Source organism: Geotrypetes seraphini, chromosome 10, assembly GCF_902459505.1.
Source record: "Geotrypetes seraphini chromosome 10, aGeoSer1.1, whole genome shotgun sequence".
Lineage (NCBI taxonomy): Eukaryota > Metazoa > Chordata > Amphibia > Gymnophiona > Dermophiidae > Geotrypetes > Geotrypetes seraphini.
The window spans coordinates 137,520,921-137,541,676 of record NC_047093.1 but is presented as its reverse complement, the minus strand read 5'-3'; the positions used below and the strand labels follow the sequence as shown (position 1 = coordinate 137,541,676).

Below are 20,756 nucleotides of genomic sequence, written 5' to 3'. Positions count from 1 at the left end.
CATATTCAGGGCTTCCAGTCTCTCCTCATACGTCTTCTGGCACAAGCCTCCTATCATTTTCGTCGCCCTCCTCTGCACCGCCTCAAGTCTTCTTACGTTTTTCGCCAGATACGGTCTCCAAAACTGAACACAATACTCCAAGTGGGGCCTCACCAATGACCTGTACAGGGGCATCAACACCTTCTTCCTTCTACTGACTACGCCTCTCTTTATACAGCCCAGCATCCTTCTGGCAGCAGCCACTGCCTTGTCACACTGTTTTTTCACCTTTAGATCTTCGGACACTATCACCCCAAGGTCCCTCTCCCTGTCTGTGCATATCAGCTTCTCTCCTCCCAGCATATACGGTTCCTTCCTATTATTAATCCCCAAATGCATTACTCTGCATTTCTTTGCATTGAATTTTAGTTGCCAGGCATTAGACCATTCCTCTAACTTTTGCAGATCCTTTTTCATATTTTCCACTCCTTCTTCGGTGTCTACTCTGTTACAAATCTTGGTATCATCTGCAAAAGGCACACTTTTCCTTCTAACCCTTCAGCAATGTCACTCACAAACATATTGAACAGGATTGGCCCCAGCACTGATCCCTGAGAGACTCCACTACTCACCTTTCCTTCCTTCGAGCGACTTCCATTAACCACTACCCTCTGGCGTCTGTCCGACAGCCAGTTTCTGACCCAGTTCACCACTTTGGGTCCTAACTTCAGCCCTTCAAGTTTGTTCAACAGCCTCCTATGAGGAACTGTATCAAAGGCTTTGCTGAAATCCAAGTAAATTACATCTAGCATATGTCCTCGATCCAGCTCTCTGGTCACCCAATCAAAAAATTCAATCAGGTTCGTTTGGCACGATTTACCTTTTGTAAAGCCATGTTGCCTCGGATCCTGTAACCCATTAGATTCAAGGAAGTACACTATCCTTTCTTTCAGCAGCACTTCCATTATTTTTCCAACAACTGAAGTGAGGCTCACCGGCCTGTAGTTTCCTGCTTCATCCCTGTGACCACTTTTATGAATAGGGACCACATCCGCTCTCCTCCAATCCCCAGGAATCACTCCCGTCTCCAGAGATTTGTTGAACAAGTCTTTAATAGGACTCGCCAGAACCTCTCTGAGCTCCCTTAGTATCCTGGGATGGATCCTGTCTAGTCCCATCGCTTTGTCCACCTTCAGTTTTTCAAGTTGCTCATAAACACCCTCCTCCGTGAACGGTGCAGAATCTACTCCATTTTCTCATGTAACTTTGCCAAACAATCTCGGTCCTTCTCCAGGATTTTCTTCTGTGAACACAGAACAGAAGTATTTGTTTAGCACATTCGCTTTCTCCTCATCACTTTCCACATATTGGTTCCCAGCATCTTTTAGCCTAGCAATTCCATTTTTCATCTTCCTCCTTTCACTAATATATCTGAAAAAATTTTTGTCTCCCTTTTTTACATTTTTAGCCATTTGTTCTTCCGCCTGTGCTTTCGCCAGACGTATCTCTCTCTTGGCTTCTTTCAGTTTCACCCTGTAATCCTTTCTGCTCTCCTCTTCTTGGTTTTTTTTATATTTCACGAACGCCAACTCTTTCGCCTTTATTTTCTCAGCCACTAGGTTGGAGAACCATATCGGCTTCCTTTTTCTCTTGTTTTTATTGATTTTCTTCACATAAAGCCATTTTTATCGCTCCTTTCAGCTTAGACCACTGTCTTTCCACTTCTCTTATGACCTCCCATACTAACAGTTCTTTCTTCAGGTACTCTCCCATAGCATATACATTTAATAGTTTAAACTAAGACCCCTGAGGAAGGAGGGTTTCTTCGAAACACGGACCATGTCGGGTCCGGGTTCATCAATCCTTTTGAATACAAACTGTTTTATAATTATATTTATATTTATTTTTTTATGATTCTTTATTAAAGATTTGGCATCCTGTACATCAACACTGCAGTTTTTGCCTTTGTCTTTCGATTTGATATTTTAGTGCAATTTTGTTGGATTCTTTGTTTGCTGTTATTGAGAAAGACATGGTGAAGTCACTGCTTGCCCTGGATCGGTAGCATGAAATGTTACAACTCTGGGTTTTTGCCAAGTACTAGTGACTTGGATTAACCACCGTGAAGATGAGCTACTGGGCTTGATGGACAATTGGTCTGATCCAGTATGGCTATTCTTATGTTCTTATCAGCAAGCAGCTTTGGAGTAGCCATGTGGGCAATGTAGAGATGGGGACCCAGATCCATATCCCACGCTAACCACTACACTTGTGGTGGAACATGTGAACGCATCAAATCTCACTTTAACCACATATGGATGCCACCTGCAGGAGGTTTGGGGTGAGTTTTAAAATTTAGCCAGTGGTGTACCAAGGGTGGGAGGTTCCTGGGGCTGTGGCACCCCTCGGTCTTTCCATGCCCCCATGCCACATTGATGCCCTCCCTTCTCACCCCCATACCTCTTTAAATCTTTATAACACAGGTGACGTTTTGTGAATGCTTCTAGATGACGTGTTATATAATTGTGCTGTTAATGTCATTACAGGTATTTTCCAGAAAATAAGTATAACTTCTTGGCCTTTATATTTGCGGTAGAGGAAATTAACAACAGTTCAGAGCTCTTACCCAACATCACACTGGGGCTCCACATTGAAGAGTCTTATGGGTCCAGAGCCCATATATATAATAAAGCTTTCAATATTATGGGAGGAGCTCACTTGTTATCAAATTTCAAATGCCGATCATCTGGCATATTGGCTGCTATCATTGAATGTTTTCCAGCTGACGAATCACATCAATTCTACAATACGTTCCAGATGTATCACTACCCACAGGTCATGGAGATTTTTAATCTTTTTTCTACACCCTTCCCCTTACCCGATCTAATCTTGCCCTACACACCATCACTCTTCCTCAAAATGAAGTCAACTGTAACAGGCTGCCAAAATGCTTTTTTTCTTTGTAGTTGCAGGACAATAATTCGGACCCATGCTCCTAAAAGGCTCAAATCTGAATGGGAGATGACTCAGTTGGATTTGAGGTTGAGCTTTTTGGAAGGCCATATGAAAACCTAAGTTAATGGAGAAACTTTGCTCCTTTCTCTCTGAAAGTGGCCTTGTAAAGAGCACATAGAGCAATAGAGAGTGAGTTACCCCGCCTAGGGGCCCTCTGGAGTCTTAGTTCCCTATTCAAGATTATAAGGAAAGAGGAAGATGGAGGAGAGAAACGTGTTCCTATACTAAGTGAACTGAAGAGGGAACCTTGATCCTGATCCTGATCCTGATTCTTAGCCAGGGAAGGGGAGAGTGTGGTGCAGTGGTTAAAGCATCCTGCGATTGTGGGCTCAAACCCACACTGCTCCTTGTGACCCTGGGCAGGTACCTTAATCCCCCCATTGCCCCAGATACGTTAGAGAAATTGTGAGGCTGCCAGAACAGACAAGAAAAAGGCTTGAGTACCTGATTTGCAGACTGTTCTGAGCTCCCCTGGGAGAACTGTATAGAAACTTGAATAAATAGAAGCATAAAGGGGAAATTTTTGTAAATGGCATCTAAAGAGATAGGCACCTACCTCTTTTCAGTTACACAGAGGCACCTAGGGCTGGTTACATGAAATGTAGGTGCCAGAAATGTAGGCCAGAGTTTTAAAGGGCTACCTTCCACATGCATCGCATCTACAGAAGGTGCCATTTCTGGAAGTGTCTAAGGGCGTGCCCATATTTTTTAAACATTGTAATAGGTTTTTAATCAATGTAGTCAATTACTATGCCGATTGAACCATTTTAAAACGATTAAGTTGCAGGAAGGCCCTTACTGACGCCTAATAGCATTTTGAGAATTTGCTCCCTATTACAGAATCACGCCTGACAAAACTTAGGCACCTTTAAAGTAGGCCAGGTTTTTAAAGGCCTAAATTATAGGCACTTAAGTCCTTTAGAGAATCACGCCTAGTTGCGCCTGAGTCCTGCTCCGCCCCTTAACACACCGACTTTGGAGTTAGACGCTGTTAGACGCCAGGCGATAGGGACCTATATTTTGTGGAATTACGCTTGAGAAGATAAACTCCTAATATCCAATTAATTGTTATTTGTTTCAATTATGAGTTTGTTAAAGCTCACAATTGAAGCCAATTTACTAATTAAGTTAGGTGTCTCTTTACATAATTTCTCCCAAACAGAATAAAGCTGCTGAAAGCAGAAAGTCCCTGTCAGGGAAGGGACTTGAAGCCGGAGACAGCGGATCTGGTGAGCGTTGACACCATATATAAGCAGCAGGGGATAAAACACCAACCCAGATCTTGTCCATAACAACTTCAAGAAGGCCAGCTACAGTACTCAGAGGGGGAATGTGGCCTTGATTTGATTAGAGGGTTGAGTGGAGGGCATTTTACCTTTAAACCTTTATTGAAATCTTTTTTTTGCAGCCCAAATCTTCACCAGTGTGAGCAACTTCACTAGCCTGCTGCTCACGCCAGCCTGGCTCCCTCTAAAATCACTTCCGGGTCGCAGGGCCAGAAAGTAACATCAGAGGGAAAGCCACTGCGAGTGATAGGCTGGAGAAGCAGCTCGTGCTGACGAAGATTTAAAGAGGTACGGGGTGGGAAGGGAGGGTGCGAGGGTGGCGTGGGGGTGTGGAAGTAGCAGGGGAGTAGCGAGAAAGGCAGAGTGGACACCACCAACCCGGACGCCTCCTACACCACTGTATTGTACTGTGTGCAATTCTGGAGGCCACATTACAGTAAAGATGTGCGCAGAATTGAATCGGTTCAGCGGACGGCCACCAGGATGATCTCGGGGCTCAAGGGTCTCTCGTACGAAGAGAAACTGAACAAATTGCAGCTCTACACTCTCGAGGAACGTAGGGAGAGGGGAGACATGATCGAAACATTTAAGTACCTCACGGGACGTGTCGAAGTGGAAGATGATATTTTCTTTCTCAAGGGACCCTCGGCCACAAGAGGGCACCCGCTCAAACTCAGGGGCGGAAAATTTCATGGCGAAACCAGAAAGTATTTCTTCACAGAGAGAGTGGTTGATCATTGGAACAAGCTTCCAGTGCAGGTGATCGAGGCAGACAGCGTGCCAGACTTTAAGAATAAATGGGATACCCATGTGGGATCCCTACGAGGGTCAAGATAAGGAAATTGGGTCATTAGGGCATAGACAGGGGGTGGGTAAGCAGAGTGGGCAGACTTGATGGGCTGTAGCCCTTTTCTGCCATCATCTTCTATGTTTCTATGTTTCTATGTATTCAATACCGGTCGCCAGATATGGTCGGACATTGAATATCCACAGTCAACGCCAACTGTGGGAGTTATCCAGGCTGCCTCCCAGTGGCAGAATATCGGGCCCAATGTCTGTCTCCTTTAAGTTCAAGTATCTGATGCTTTTTTCCTGTTGGCATTGAATGACAGAGTTTGGTCTCTTAAATGCACAGATCCTGTAGTGAAATTCTTTTAGGCATTGTAGGATGGCTTTCAGTAGCATCTCTAGACATGTTTTACCTCAGCTTAACAAAAGGACACCTATATTCTCTCAAAGCCTATAGCCTATGTGATTTAAACTGTTCTCAAAGTGACAAAGATGGGTAATGTGTTCATTATTTTTTCACAACAGATCAGCTACACCTCACAGAATCTTTATATGAGTGACATCAAAAGTTTTCCTTATTTCTACCGGACTGTCCCCAATGAGTTGCACCTCTGGGCTGGGATAGGCAAGTTACTGAAGCATTTCGGCTGGAACTGGGTCGGTATCATTTCAATGGATAATGACCGCAGTGTGAGAGCTGTTCAGATCCTGACAGAAGTGATTGAGCAGAATGGAGGCTGCGTCGCATTCCATAAAATCTTCCGTCAGCAAAGTAGTAGCGAATTTTTTAATCAAGTAGCTGAAGTAATTGATGAACCATCTTATGTGAACATTCTCTACTTGAATGAAAACTTTGCATTTAAAGAAGAGGAAGTACTGAGGCATTGTTTTCTTTTGTATCCTGGTAAGGTTTTCATTGCCATAGAGAGGATGGAAATAAATCAAAAACTTATATTGCGCTATGATATGGTAAACAACACTTTCATGTTCACAGCGCACAGGAGCGATATGCAAAACTTTATAAAATATATCCGTGAGATGAAACCTGTTAGCCTTTTAGATAATAGCTATGGTTTGAAATGGTGGTTGGGCCTGTGTGACGGACAATGCCCCCAAAATATCAAAAGACAATGTAACCTTACAAATGTTTACACCCCTAGGGAAAAAGATCATTTTGGCTCTCACTGTCATACCACACACTTTGGGAACAGCTACAGTGTGTACAATGCGGTGTATGCCGTGGCACACGCACTGCATGACATGATCATATCTGGCTCAAGAAATGGCACCACATGGACTAGAGAAAATATGGAATTTTTGAATTATTTGCCATGGAAGGTAACATTATTATTTGTTAGAGGAATTCTATTCTCCAAAGAAAAAGAGTGGTATACTTTGGCACAGAGTGAAAGGGAAGTTTCACTGAAGGAGGGAGGGTTGTTCTGAAGGTTGGCCAAGCAGATGCTCAGGCTTCGTGGTCAGAACAGGGACAATGTAGGTTACTTGGCTCTCTAGGTGAACCTTCAGCCTTACACCCCCCAAAAAATATTTTCATAATAAAACTGAACAATCATGATCCTCCATACACCACCCCCAATCCTGTCAAAAAGCATAGTTGTGCATCATATTTTCAAATAATACATTTTCTTTTACACATATGTATAGGTTTGCCTGCTCTCTCTGCAGATAAGAGAATTGTGCTGATGGTTCACTTATCTCCTCCCATGGCTTTCAATATTACCTGTATGGTGATGACTCCCCAATCTACCATTCCACACCAGATATCTCTACAGCAATCCAGGACCGAGTCTTAGCCTGACTGTCCGACATTGCCACCTGTGTGTCTCACCGCCATATAAAACTGAATTTGGCTATGACTGAGCTCCTTATCTTTTTGCTTAAACCCCCTTCACCTGTTCTCTATTTCTGTGGACAACACTCTCCTTCTCTCTTTCTCATCAGCTCACAAACTTGGGGTCAACTTTGACTCCTCTCCTTCTCCGCTCAAATTCAACAAGCCGCTAAAGCCTTTTGCTTCTTCCTCTAGAATATTACCATATTCCAACCTCTCCTTTCCAAGCACACTACCAAAACCCTTATCCATGGTCTAATCACCTCTCGCTTAGATGACTGCATCTTGCTTCTCTCAGGTCTTCCACTCAACCATCTCTCTCCTCTTCAATCCATTCAAAATTCTGCTACACTACTTATATTCCAAAAGAAACTCCATACTCACATTATCCCTCTTCTCAAGTTACTTCATTGGCTCCCCATCGAAACTACTCTTACTGACTTACAAGTGCATTCACTCTGCAGCCCCCCATTATCTTGGATAGAACAAAGAGCAGACCAAACGAATATATGGAGCAAAAAGAAATGTAACATGTGCCTTACACGCCATATACTTGTTTGGTCTGCTCTTTCTTCTACCCTTGATTCATCGCAGATCTGTCACTCTTGTGTCCCACAGCACCCCCCCCCCCCTTATCTCTCCTCACTTGTCTCTCCATATACTTCTCCTCCCCTGAACTCCATTCATTGGGTATGTTCCTCTTATCCATACCCTTCTCTTTCTCTGCCATCTCCAGACTTCGTCCCTTCTATCTTGTTGTGCTGTATGCCTGGGACAGACTGCCTGAGTTAATATGTCAAGCTCCATCTCTAGCAATATTCAAATCCAAGCTAAAAGCCCATTTTTGAGGCTGCTTTCAACTTCTAACTCCCATTCACTGTAAGGTAACTATTTCTATCCTTTCGTTTTCTCTGCAAGAAACTCCCCAACCTCTATATGCCGTCTGTCTGTCTAAATTAGATTATAAGCTCTTCAGAGCAGGGACCATACGTGTTAAATGTACAGTTCTGCGTATACATTTTAGCCCGTGCATATAGTTTTCAAAAATTTGCTTAAATTACCGTATTTTTTGTTCTATAAGACGTACCTGACCATAAGACGCTTAGACTGCGAGCATTTGTGGTCATCGCTTTCCAGCTATTTCATCTTTTGATAAAATTCCTCATGAGAGGCTCCTATTTCATCGCTTTCCAGCTATTTCATCTTTTGATAAAGTTCCTCATGAGAGGCTCCTGTGAAAATTAAAGAGTCATGGAATAGGTGGCAAAGTTCAGTTGTGGATTCGGAATTGGTTATTGGATAGAAAACAGAGGGTAGGGTTAAATGGTCATTTTTCTCAATGGAAGAGAGTAAACCGTGGAGTGCCACAGGGATCTGTACTGGGACTGGTGCTATTTAACTTATTTATAAATGATATGGAAACTGGAATGATGAGTGAGGTGATTAAATCTGCAGATGACACTAAACTGTTCAAAGTTGTTAAAACGCATGCGGATAGTGAAAAATTGCAGACGGACCTTAGGAAATTGGAAGACTGGGCATCCAAGTGGCAGATGAAATTTAATGTGGACAAATGCAAAATGATGCACATTGGGAAGAATAACCTGAATCACAGTTACCGGATGCTAGGGTCCACCTTAGGGGTTAGCGCCCAAGAAATTGGATACAATTACATGAATTATGGCATTACAGATAAAATTTTAACTGAAAACAATTTGATCATGAAAACAGGTTTTTATTTATTTATTTAAAACACTTATGTCCTGCATATCACAAAAATCTATGTGGGTCAAATGCATACTGTACATAGTAAGCACACATAAAAAAACACATCTTTCTCCAAACATAATAAAACCATTAAAATAATTTTCTAAAATTATACAGAACTAAAATCTTTGACTACACAGATCATAATTTCATCCAATCAGATATTTCTAAAAGCTTCTTGAAGAAATCATATTTTTAAAGCCAATAGAAGGAAATATTTTTTCACTCAGAGAATAGTTAAGCTCTGGAATGCTGTACCAGCAGCTGTGGTAAGAGCGATTAATGTAGTTAGTTTTAAGAAAGGTTGGACAAGTTCCTGGAGGAAAGTTCCATAAACTGCTGTTGAGACAGGCATGGGGGAAGCCACTGCTTGCCATGGATCAGTGAGGAGTGTGTGGCGCAGTGGTTGGATCTACAGCCTCAGCACCCTGGGGTTGTGGGTTCAAACCCCACGCTGCTCCTTGTGATCCTGGGCAAGTCACTTAATCCTCCATAGCTCCAGGTACGTTAGATAGATTGTGAGCCCACCAGGACAGAGAGGGAAAATCCTTGAGTACCTGATTGTTAAAACCGCTTAGATAACCTTGATAGGCGGTATATAAAATCCTAATCAACTTGAAACATGGACTGCTGCTACTATTTGGGTTTTTGACAGGTACTTGTGACCAATGTTCCCTCTAAGGAATCAGACGACACGACATGTTTTCAATTATGGCCCCTCAGTCATGGAATCTCTTACCTCAATATATTAGAGAATTAAAAGATTTAGCCGTATTTAAAAAAACACTAAAAACATTTTTTTTTAAAGATGCTTATGATTCTTAATATTTTAATAATTGTTTTTTAACTGATAAACTTAGACTTCCCTCCTATTTGTTCTTCCCTTTTATGTTTCTCTCTCTTTCCTGTCTAAACATTGTAATTTCCCCCTATTTGTCCTCACTACTCTTGTATGTGTTCACCCATAACTAATATTTTCTTATATCTATGTATTTTTGTAGGATAATTTTTATCGCATAACAAAAGTTAGTTTATATGTTGACACCAGTATTTTATTTGTATTTTTTATGGTATTGTACATCGCCTAGTAATTTAAAATAGGCGATTCATTAAGAACAAATAAACTTGAACTTGAACTTAGGTGTGTGCAAAAAAAAATATGCATGAGCGACAAATTACATACTCCACAAATTTATGAGCAGGTGCGGAGGACGCATTTTTAAACAAATGTAGTTTATCCTTGTACTCCTTATGTATTTTTAATCATCTATGGATATGTTTGTATGTTTATTGTTCAAATGGTTTTATTTATTTCCCCAAATTTATTTTTGTTATACGCATTGAAAATATTTGATATTGCGTTTAAATCAAAATCTCAATAAACTTGAAGCTTGAAACGAGTGCCCGTGAGATTGTGGGAGGGTTAAATACTCAAAACTTAGAAGAATAATAATTTACTTAAAGTTTTTGCTACGCCAGCTTTCTGGTATCTTTACATACAGTGGCATACCTAGCATATGTAACACCCGGGGCCCATCATTTTTTGGCACCCCCCCCCATCTGTACGAAAAACATGATTTTTAGTAACAAGCCACGTCATACATGAGTACCTAGGAAAAGGCAGCATCTTATATATTGCAGTGAGCAGTACATCAATACACCCATTGTAAAACTAAACAAGCCAGACCAGCACAGATCAATCCTATACCGTCAATCCTAACAGAAAACCATGTCTTTCAAACACACAGAACACAGAAAACACCTTCACCTAGTATGGAATATGCCATCACAAACTAACCCCTCCCCCTTTTACAAAATTGTAGTGTGGATTTTAGCCACGGTGGTAACAGCTCTGACGCTCATAGATTTCTGAGCATCAGAGCTGCTACCACCACGGCTGGCGCTAAAAAACGCTCCACAGTTTTGTAAAAGGGGGGATAAAATAGAAATACACAGCGTCAACGCTCTAGCTCAGGGGTGCCCAAACTTTTTGGGCTTGCGAGCTACTTTAAAATGACCAAGTCAAAATGATCTACCAACAATAAAATTAAAAAACACAAAGCACACTACACGCTGAGAAAATGTTAATTATCATTCCTATTCTGGGTTTTTTTCAAAGAGGTCAAGGCAGATGACTCTATGCATTGTCACCTCAGTAACAACCATTCAAAAATAGACAAATATACCCCCTTCCTTTTTATTAAACCACAATAGCAGTTTTTAGCACAGGGAACTGCGTTAAATGCCCAGCGCTGCTCTCGACGCTCAGAGGCTCCCTGCGCTAAAAAACACTATTGTGGTTTAGTAAAAGGGGGCCATAGTGCAAAATATAGACAGCATATATAAATTCAGACACATTTTGATCACTAAATTTAAAATAAAATCATTTTTCCTACCTTGTCTGGTGATTTCATGAGTCTCTGGTTGCACTTTCATCTTCTGACTGTGCATCCAATCTTTCTTCCCTTCTTTCAGCCTGAATGCTTCCTCTCCTCCAGACCTCATTCCCTCCCCCAACTTTTTCTTCCTCTCTCCTTGCCCTTTCTTTCTTTTTTTTCCTCTTGATGTCCCCTTTCTTTTTTTCTGTTTCCCTTCTGTCTCACTGCCTGCCCCCTTTCTTGCTCTCTACCCTCCACAAAGCCACTGCTGCCACCATCGGGGGAAACAGGTCCCAAAGCCACCGCCGCAACCATCGGGGGGAAAACAGGCCCCAAAGCCACCGCCGCAACCATCGGGGGGAAACAGGCCCCAAAGCCACCGCCGCGGCTGCCCCAAGCTCTCTCTGCTTCCCCCAATGTCAATTCTGCCGTCGGAGAGGAAGTTCCGCCCAGCAAGGCAGCGATTGGCTGGTCCGAACTTCCTCTCCGACTGCAGCCTTAGGGGATGTGCACAGCCGGAGTGGACCGCCCCCCCCCCCTTGGTAGCCACTGAAGACGTGGCAGCGGCTCCTCTCACGAAGTCCGATGCAGTCGGGGATCTTGAGAGGAGCCGCCGCTGCATCTTTCAACTTTGGAAAATACAGGCCGCTGCCACAGCCGCCGCTTCCTCTCACCTCCCTCGAGTGAGCGACAGGGGAAAGCGTATGAGCGACGCCACTGAAAATAGTGAGCGATCGCTCATGCGCTCACCTTAGAGGGAACACTGCTTTGTGACCTAGATTGGCAACCGTGAAGATGGGATATTGGGCTAGATGGCCTATTGGTCTGATCCAGTAAAGCTATTCTTATGTTTAATGACTTACGAAACTATATAAACACTGAGATCTGTTGAATATTATTAGGTAGAGTGTTCCACGTTTGCGGACCTGTACACTAAAAATCTTTTTGTGAATAGTGGATTTGAGATTTGTTCTCCCTATAATTGTACAGAAAAGAAGTTGTTTTCTTTTTATGTATGCTTGAAATTACTTTGGAACCTGGCACTAATGAAAATTTACACCTCGCTCTTTAGCTCCATCGTTATCTGAGGAACCTCCATTTTAAGAACGGACTGGGGGAAGAGATGTACATGGATGAGAATGGAGACCTTGCCATTGGCTATGATATTATTAACTTGATCTTTATGCCTGATAAGACATGGAAATATGAAATTGTTGGACATTATAACCCTCACGCTCCCCCAGGGCAAGATTTCATCATTGACGAGAAGGCCATCGTGTGGGAGAGCTCATTCACCCAGGTCAGATTTAAGTGATGAGAATGCTGAGAATCTTGTCATAAAATGGCTAAAAGGATAGTTGTTGATCGTTGACTGCTGTCGGCTCAACCCCATCAGCAGCACCGTCAACATAACACAAGTTAAAACATAAAATTTTATTTAGAACCCGCAAGTACCTTACAGTTCAATGCGGCCTACAAGTTGAGAAAAACTGAACAGAAACCGCAAATGACTATCAATCTTACAAATATTTCACATACAAAAAAATGTTTTTTAACAATTTCTGGAAATGATGATAGGAATTTGAATTAATTATTAAAGGCCCTAAATTATCCTCCCATTTATTTATTTATTTCGATTTCTTTTCCATTGTCCCCAAAGAGCCAGAACAGGTTACAGGTTTAACATACATAGTATAGAGTTAACAGGTTGCAATTTATACTAGATTAGCCTTAATTTCAGTACATGTTTCCGATACAAGTTTTTCTAACTAGATACATATTTAGGGCCTAATACTAATATATAGTTTACTAGGTATAATTTTATCCTGGTTATTCTACAAACAGACAGTTTAGAGGCTGGATTTGCCATAGTTATAATACCAGATTTTACGTAATAAGCTTTCCTTAGGTGACACATAACGGGTTCTGGTACCAATGTACATTTTCTTGTAGTCCATCAGTCAAAGGCAGGGGTTAGGTGAAGAGGTATGTTTTTATTGCTTTCCTAAAGTTGAGGAGTCCTTCAAATGATCTGATCCGGAGGGGGGGGGGGGGGGGGGGGGGAAGGCAGTCGATTCCAATGACTGGGAATGTAGTGGGTGGAGGAAAGTCATTTGGCAGTTTGAGGTTGCAGGGCATGACCAGGGGGCATTTTGAGGCGTATTTCAGCCTGGGAGTGGAGAAACCGGTTCAGTACATATGGAAGAATCTCAGCCATCACATAGCCCGGTGCCATGTCGTGCAAGGATTAGAATGCTAGCATCAGGCCCTTGAAGATATGTTTAGATACGGGTAGTCAGCGGGCAGGCGCCAGAGCTTGGGAGATAGGGTCACGGGCACGGAGGTTTTTTAGAAGCCTGATTGCCGCATTTTGAACACACTGAAGTTGATGTACGTTCTTTGTCATGAGACCGTTGAATAGCACATTGTAGTAATCCTTGCGGGACAGTATTAAGGCATAGAGTAGTTGGGTGAAGTTGGACTATGAAAAGTAGTTCCTTATTTTACATATTTGTTGTAGGTAGTAATATGAGGAGAATACCACCTGGGAGATATGGTCAGCAAGTGATCAAGTGATAGACTGCCATCAAGGAGTATTCCTATGCTGTGCACTTGGACTTTCGCAGTTATAGTAGTTAAGTCCCAGCATAGTAAGGGATGGGCAAGGTCGCATCGTTCTTTGCAAATCCAAAGGAGTTCCATCTTGGAGGCATTTAGTTGTAGTTTGTTTATTTCCGAGAGGCAGTTTAGGAGTTTCACAATCTGGGCATCATGGGCTTTTCCTAGTGGTAGGTACAGTTGGATGTCATCCGCGAAGGAGTGAATCTGTATTTGATATTTGCGGGCTATGTCTAAGACGGGTCTAACATAGAGATTGAATTGTAGGGGGGGATAGTAGAGCTCCCTGCTGAACACCATATTTGATTTGTTTCGGTATTGATAGTATGTCATTGAGCAAAACGCTTTGAGATCTGTTTTTCAGAAAAGAAGAGAATCATTGTAGCGCAGTATATCGTATTCCAATTTGAGAGAGCTGTTCGATGAGGCGAGAATGATCAATAGTGTCGAACGCCGCACTGAGATCCAGCAGCACCAGAAGGGCATCATTTCCATCATCTCATATTCCTTTTTGCTACTTTTACAAAACCCGGCAGTTTGTCTGAGTTTAGGAAAGTCCTGATCTCCAGCCTTGTCTGGAAGACCTTTGAGCATGTGCAGAGGATGTCACACCTGCATGCCCAAAGGCCCTCTAGCCATGACCCATTGGTTGGGAATGAAGAGATGAGGGTATGTGGGGGCTGTTCTGGTGGTGGAACAGGATGGGGCTGCAGGTAGAATGGAACGGGGCTAGGCAGGGCCAGATTAATTCTTCGAGGGCCCCTAGGCACACAAGTACACAGGGTCCCCTGGCTCTGCCCCACCCCTACCCCGCCCCCATTTATCTGTTGTCTTATTTACTTCTTTATTTCCTCTTGTATTTCTTTTTTTTAAATTCAAAACAAATATTAGGATATCAGTGCAGTTTTTCTTCTATGCAACCACAAAACATCTCTGAACAAATCCCCCTTCCTTCCCTTCCCATCTACTTACCTAGGAATTTAACTCCGAACCCTTTCCATGCATATATAAAAATGTTCAAATATTTATAAAGCGGTAATACTATATGAACTATGTATATATTAATAACCAAGTTTATAATGCCTCTCAACTGACTCACTCTACATCAACCAACTGTAACCCATATGTATGTATAAACAACCAAATCTGTAACTCCTCTGATACATTCCACTCCATGTATATTAACTTGCAACGAAACAACAAGGCAAGCAGTCCACCAAAGAATCCAACATGACACAAAAGAAGATTGGCAGAAAATAAGGAGATTCAAATCAGGTTAATTCTAGGTGCTCCCAAGAACCATGCCTGATGCATTTCGCCAAAGAAGGCTAGTCATCGCTAACAAAAAATCATGTCTTTCATACAAACAGAACACAGAAAACACCTTCACCTAATATGGAATATGTAATCACAAACTAACCTCTCCCCATTTTACAAAACTGTAGTATGGTTTTTAGCCACGGCCAGTGCTAAAAATGCTCTATAGTTTTGTAAAAGGGGGGATAAAATAGAAATACGTAGACAAAGGTTAAATATAACCACCAAGAAGCTGGACTCTGCATACAATGCAACACCACAGAAACTGCAATGCATGTCCCCTAAAGCAAAAATTAAATAAACAAATAGAAATTTTTTTCTACCTTTGTCTTCTCTGATTTCGGCTCTCCTCATCTTCTTGTCACTCTCTTCCTTTCATCTTCTGTCCTTCTGTGCCTCTTCCAGAAATTGTCTGCCTCTCCCTTCCATCTCTTCTTCCCCCCCATTGGTATGGCATCCATCAGCTTCCCTTCCCTCCTCCAATGGTCTGGCATCTCTCTCCTCCCCTTCCCTCTCGCACTCCCATGGTCTGGCATTTCACTCTCTCCTCTCCCTTCCCCCCACTTCCATCAGTATCATCCCCCTTTCTTTCCCTTCAACCCAATTCCATCCAGTATCCTTCCCCATTTCCCTGCACCCCAATTCCATCAGCATCTGCCCCCTTTCTCTCCCTCCACCACCCTTCTAGGTCAGATGGGGGCCTGCTAAGGAAACAGAGGACTCAGGTATTTGTTTGTTTTTTCCTTTGGCAACGCGGGCCCCCAGGGAAAGATCGGCAGTGCTAGCCCTCGCTCCGGGAGATCGACAACACCGCCCTCCCCCCAGCATCAACATCAACCAACCAGAATAAGTGACATCGGAGGGGGTAGACCGGCACATGCAAGGAGTTGCTGCAAGGTCCCGCGAAGACTGCGTCTGCCGGCTCTGCTCAGGGAAGTACGTGACGTTGGAGGGGTTGGACAGGCAGACGCAGTCATCATGGGACCTTGCAGCAACTCCTTGCATCTGCCGGTCCACCCCCTCCAATGTCACTTATTTTGGTTGGTTGATGTCGATGCCGGGGGGAGGGCGGTGTTGTCGATCTCCCAGGGGGCCCAGCGCTGCTGATCTTTCGCGGGGGGGGGGCAGTGCTGCCAAAGAAAAAAAAACCACCTGAGTCCTCTGTTTCATCGGGTCCTACTGGGCCTATTCATTAATCCGGCCCTGGGGCTAGGGCAAAACACGGGCCATGCATCTGGGATTTTACTTCGCAAAATATGGTAATTCTAGTCCAGTGTGTAATGAAGTTATATAACTTGTTTACTCAATCCACAGACCCCTCCTCAGTTCAAATGCTGCTCAAGCTGCCATCCTGGTTATAGGAAATTACTTGTGACAGGATTGCCCATCTGCTGTTATGATTGTACTCCGTGTGCAGAGGGAGAGTTCTCCAACCAAACCGGTGAGTATAATCATGGAACAAGTGGAATGAACATAGGTACAGTTTTATTCATTATAGTCCCTGCTCTGTGAAATTATGCAGAAGAGAAAACCTCTTGGAAGTGTAATTAATTATTCCACAACCTGGGTGGCACTTTTTTTTTCCTTTGCAAAATAAGGGGAAATTCCCCAGCCAAAATTCCCACTTTCCAATCATCTGGCCAAGCAGACATGATGATGGCTCGGGAAGTGCCCTCTGTCTCTTTAGAACCAAATATTATCAGAGACGACCAGAACTCTCAGCTTAGGACAAGGTGGAGACACCTCAAAAAACAAAGAATGCCATAACCCTGTTACAAGGAAATTAAGCCTAAAAGGTGCATCATAACCAAAATTATGAAATAAAATCTCATCACGTCTATAAATTTAAGTATTTATTTATGTCCATCCCATTAACTCCTAACTGGTTTACAAAAATACATAAATAAAAATCAAACATTATGAATCCATCAAACTAGGACAAGAAATCCCACTCTCCATTCCATAGTTTGAAAAGATTTTGAATGGGTCCTAATTGTTCAGAAGAGAGTCAAGTAGATTCAAACTCTTTCCACCTTCGTTATGATAGCACTACCCTCACCTTAGTTTCTCAGGTCTTTTCCAGTTTCCTCCTTCCACTGCCTCCCAATCAACCTGTCACCACTTTTATCAATGATCAAAGATAAAAAGGGGAAAACCAACATTTGGGGGGATGGTCAGATCAGATGAGAAGTCAGATGCCACCAGTTCCACGATCATGCTGTATTGACGACAGTGTTTTAAAGGGGGCAATTTTCAGACTCTCTATAGTTGCAAGCATATTTTCAAAGAGTTAGATTTCCCAGTATCCTTTTGAAAATATACCTGGCACACATCCCAAAAGTGCAAAGATCTGGTCATAATGTATGCACCGTGATTTCAAATGAAACCTTGATGCAGAATTTTGATCCAGAGGCCTAACCAGGCCTCTGTTCTCTACAGGTAGAGTGAGACAGCATGAAATCACAAAGGGACCCAATTGAGCTGAAGGAGAGCCACAATCCTTCTAGGTTATGAATTAGAGTGCTCTATCTTGGTGAGTGGTAACAGTTACAAAGCTCAAGTTATTTTGTGTATAAATTTTCAGTGCATGTTAGTGAACAGATTCCATAGTAATTGTGAGATAATAACCTTCTTTCTTAGATATGGACTCCTGTACAACATGTCCAGAGGACCAATGGACCAATAAGAAGAGAGATGCCTGTATCCCAAAAGTGATAATATTCCTGTCTTATGAAGAGCCTATAGGGATAGCTTTGATTCTCATCAGCATTTTCTTCTTTCTCATCACTGCTACAATCTTGGGAATCTTTATTTACTACCGAGACACTCCCATAGTGAGAGCCAACAACCGGGACCTCAGCTACATTCTCCTTATCTCCCTCATGCTCTGCTTCCTCTGCTCCTTGATGTTCATCGGTCAGCCAAACGAAGCGTCCTGCATTCTCCGACATACCACATTTGGAAACACTTTCTCCATTGCTCTCTCTTCCATATTGGCAAAAACCATCACTGTGGTCACAGCCTTCCAAGCCACCAAACCAGGAAGCAAGCTCCGGAAATGGATGGGTTCCAGGGTCTCTAACTCTATCGTCCTTTCCTGTTCCCTTATTCAAACAGTTCTGTGTCTTGCCTGGTTGTTCACTGCTCCCCCATTCCCATATCTCAATATGAGATCAGAAATTGGAACAATACTAATTGAATGTAATGAAGGGTCAGTAATTGCTTTTTACTGTGTTCTGGGTTATCTGGGATTTCTGGCTGGTGTCAGCTTCATCATAGCTTTCCTAGCAAGAAATCTACCCGACAGTTTCAATGAGGCCAAGTACATCACCTTCAGCATGCTGGTCTTCTGCAGTGTCTGGATCTCCTTCATCCCAACATACCTGAGCACCAAGGGCAAGTACATGGTGGCAGTGGAGATATTTGCTATTCTGGCCTCCAGCGCTGGACTGTTGGGTTGTATTTTTTTCCCTAAATGCTATATTATTCTGCTGAGGCCTGAAAGGAACAACAAGAAGTACCTATCAAAAACATAATGACATAAATGCCTAAAAATGATAGTGGTAATAACATTTTCTTTTAAAGGTAAAGCAATATATCTTCTAAAGAAAAATCAAGGATTAGAGTATTGTATTACTTATAAAATAGAAATGCTTGAATATGTATATATATTTTGAATTTCACCTGACTAAAGAATTATTTCTCATCTGTCAAAAGAAGGGTTGGAACATAAGTACAGCTGAACATTTCTTTTGACTATCAGACCTAATAGATTTTGAACACAGTCCCACATTGAAAGCAACCAAAAGGTGACGAGAAGCTTTATTATTCAAACTCAAAGGACTCAAAGTCAACACGAATGTGTTTCAACCCTTTGGCCTGCATCGGGAGTTTCTCTGATTTTGTATATATGTAATAATAAAAATACTTTAGCTTCGTCCTGGTACTTTGCTGTATAAGTATTAAAGCTGTCTTGAAAAGAAACAACGGTCCAAAAAGGTTTGCCATCTCTTTCAAACATTGCTACCTGTAAAGTGCTAAGTCTCTGGTTTTGACAATACCGTAGTGGCAAATAATAGCCATATTTTCTATCCACTCTGCCCATCCATACCCTCAACTAATCTCCCATAGAGTTTTTCTGTGCTTGTCCTACTTTTTTGTGAATTCAGTTAGTCTTTGTCTCCACCACCTCTACCGCCCGTTCTGTAAAGAATTATTATTTGGAATAGTCCTGACTCTGGGCTAGATGCACAAAGTCTCCGATCAGCTAGTTTGACTGGTTCAGCGACCGATCAAATTTGCCTATCCTATGCACAGAACAGCTCACCGTGTGGTTTTCTAGGTGGTCATACATTGTTCAATTCTGGTATACAAAATGAGGTCATTCAACCTATTGCCTAACCTTGCATGCCAGAATCTGATAGGTATTACTGACCCAGAAGACCCAACAGGTCTAGGTAACTTTGTTACCAATAAATCTGCCTGGCTTTTTTCATTTTTTTTTTCCTATGGGCACAGATGTTTGGAAATTGGCCCGAAAAATTGGCCCACAGTCTTAATGACCGTACTTTGTGCTTCTAGCCCTGGGAGGGGCCAATCAGGGACCTAGGCTCCTCACTCTGTATCCCAGGATGCACCAGGAAGGGAAGGCCTGCCATTTTAGAGTAGTGGGCTTTCAAGCAGGAAGGATTGGGCATCCGTCCTGCTTTCATCCAGTTTTGAGGTACGGGGAGGTTCAGAGAAGGCTCCCATTTAATCTTGCAAATAATGCATGCAAATAGTTCAACAGGACCATTCATGGAATTTTAGTGCTGGGTTCAACTAACATCAAAGGGCCAACACCCTGACATAACTAGAGATATAACAAGTGAATACATTGCAGGTGTAAACACCAGTCATGGGGCACCAATATTTCACAAGAACATGAGCAGATTATGGTATACTATTAACTAGGGTCAGACTTATATTTTCATAATGTAATTTTTGTTCAATTATGTAAGTTTTGCCCTGTAACCCACCTAGAACTGGATGGTGCAGATTGTAAGTATAGGAAATGAAAAAAAATACTTGTGTGCTTGGCTTTTTGGAAGAGGCTATTTACATTTAAATGACTAAAACAGCCCTCAATATGCACCCAGTCAGTGGTTAGCGAGCTTGAGAGGCACCCTGGGCTGTGGCGCCTCTCCCCTGCCTTCCTCTCCGCTCCCACACATTCTGCTCTTTACCCGCCCCCTTCTGCTGTGTGCGCATGCCCCTTCTCACTACTGTTAATTATTTCTGTAACGCTACCAGACGCATGCAACGCTGCACAGAGTCACAAAGAAGAAGAAAACAGTCCCTGCTCGAAAGAGCTTACAATCTAGACAGCCAAGACAGACAAACAGGATGCCATGGATACAGTTAAGGGGAACGGTTAATCAGTGGACTAGGTTGGAGGGCAGAGGGGAGTACGGGACAATCAAGCCATTGTGACATCACTGATGAGGTTGGCTCTTATTGGTGGAATGAGGCATTATGACATCACAATCTCAGCTCTGCTTCCCAAAAACTGAAACTCTTCACACTACTAGTCCTATGAATTATTTCTATAGCGCTACCAGACGCACGCAGCACTGTACAGAGTCACAAAGAAGGCAGTACTTGCTCAAAAGAGCTTACAATCTAAACAGCCATGACAGACAAACAGGAAGTCATGGATACAGTTAAGGGGAACGGTTAATCAGCTGGCTGGGTTGGAGGGCAGAGGAGTAGGGT

The 20,756-nt window shown here is 42.6% G+C and overlaps 1 protein-coding gene across 1 annotated transcript; it reads left to right on the top strand.

Annotated features, from left to right (window-relative positions):
• Nucleotides 1-5,561: 5,561 nt before the first annotated feature.
• Nucleotides 5,562-18,538, top strand: LOC117368652 (vomeronasal type-2 receptor 26-like). Its single transcript, XM_033962379.1, has 4 exons — nucleotides 5,562-6,407; nucleotides 12,139-12,366; nucleotides 16,317-16,443; nucleotides 17,643-18,538. The coding sequence occupies exons 1-4, from the start codon at nucleotides 5,562-5,564 to the stop codon at nucleotides 18,536-18,538; spliced, it is 2,097 nt and encodes a 698-aa protein (XP_033818270.1).
• Nucleotides 18,539-20,756: the final 2,218 nt, after the last annotated feature.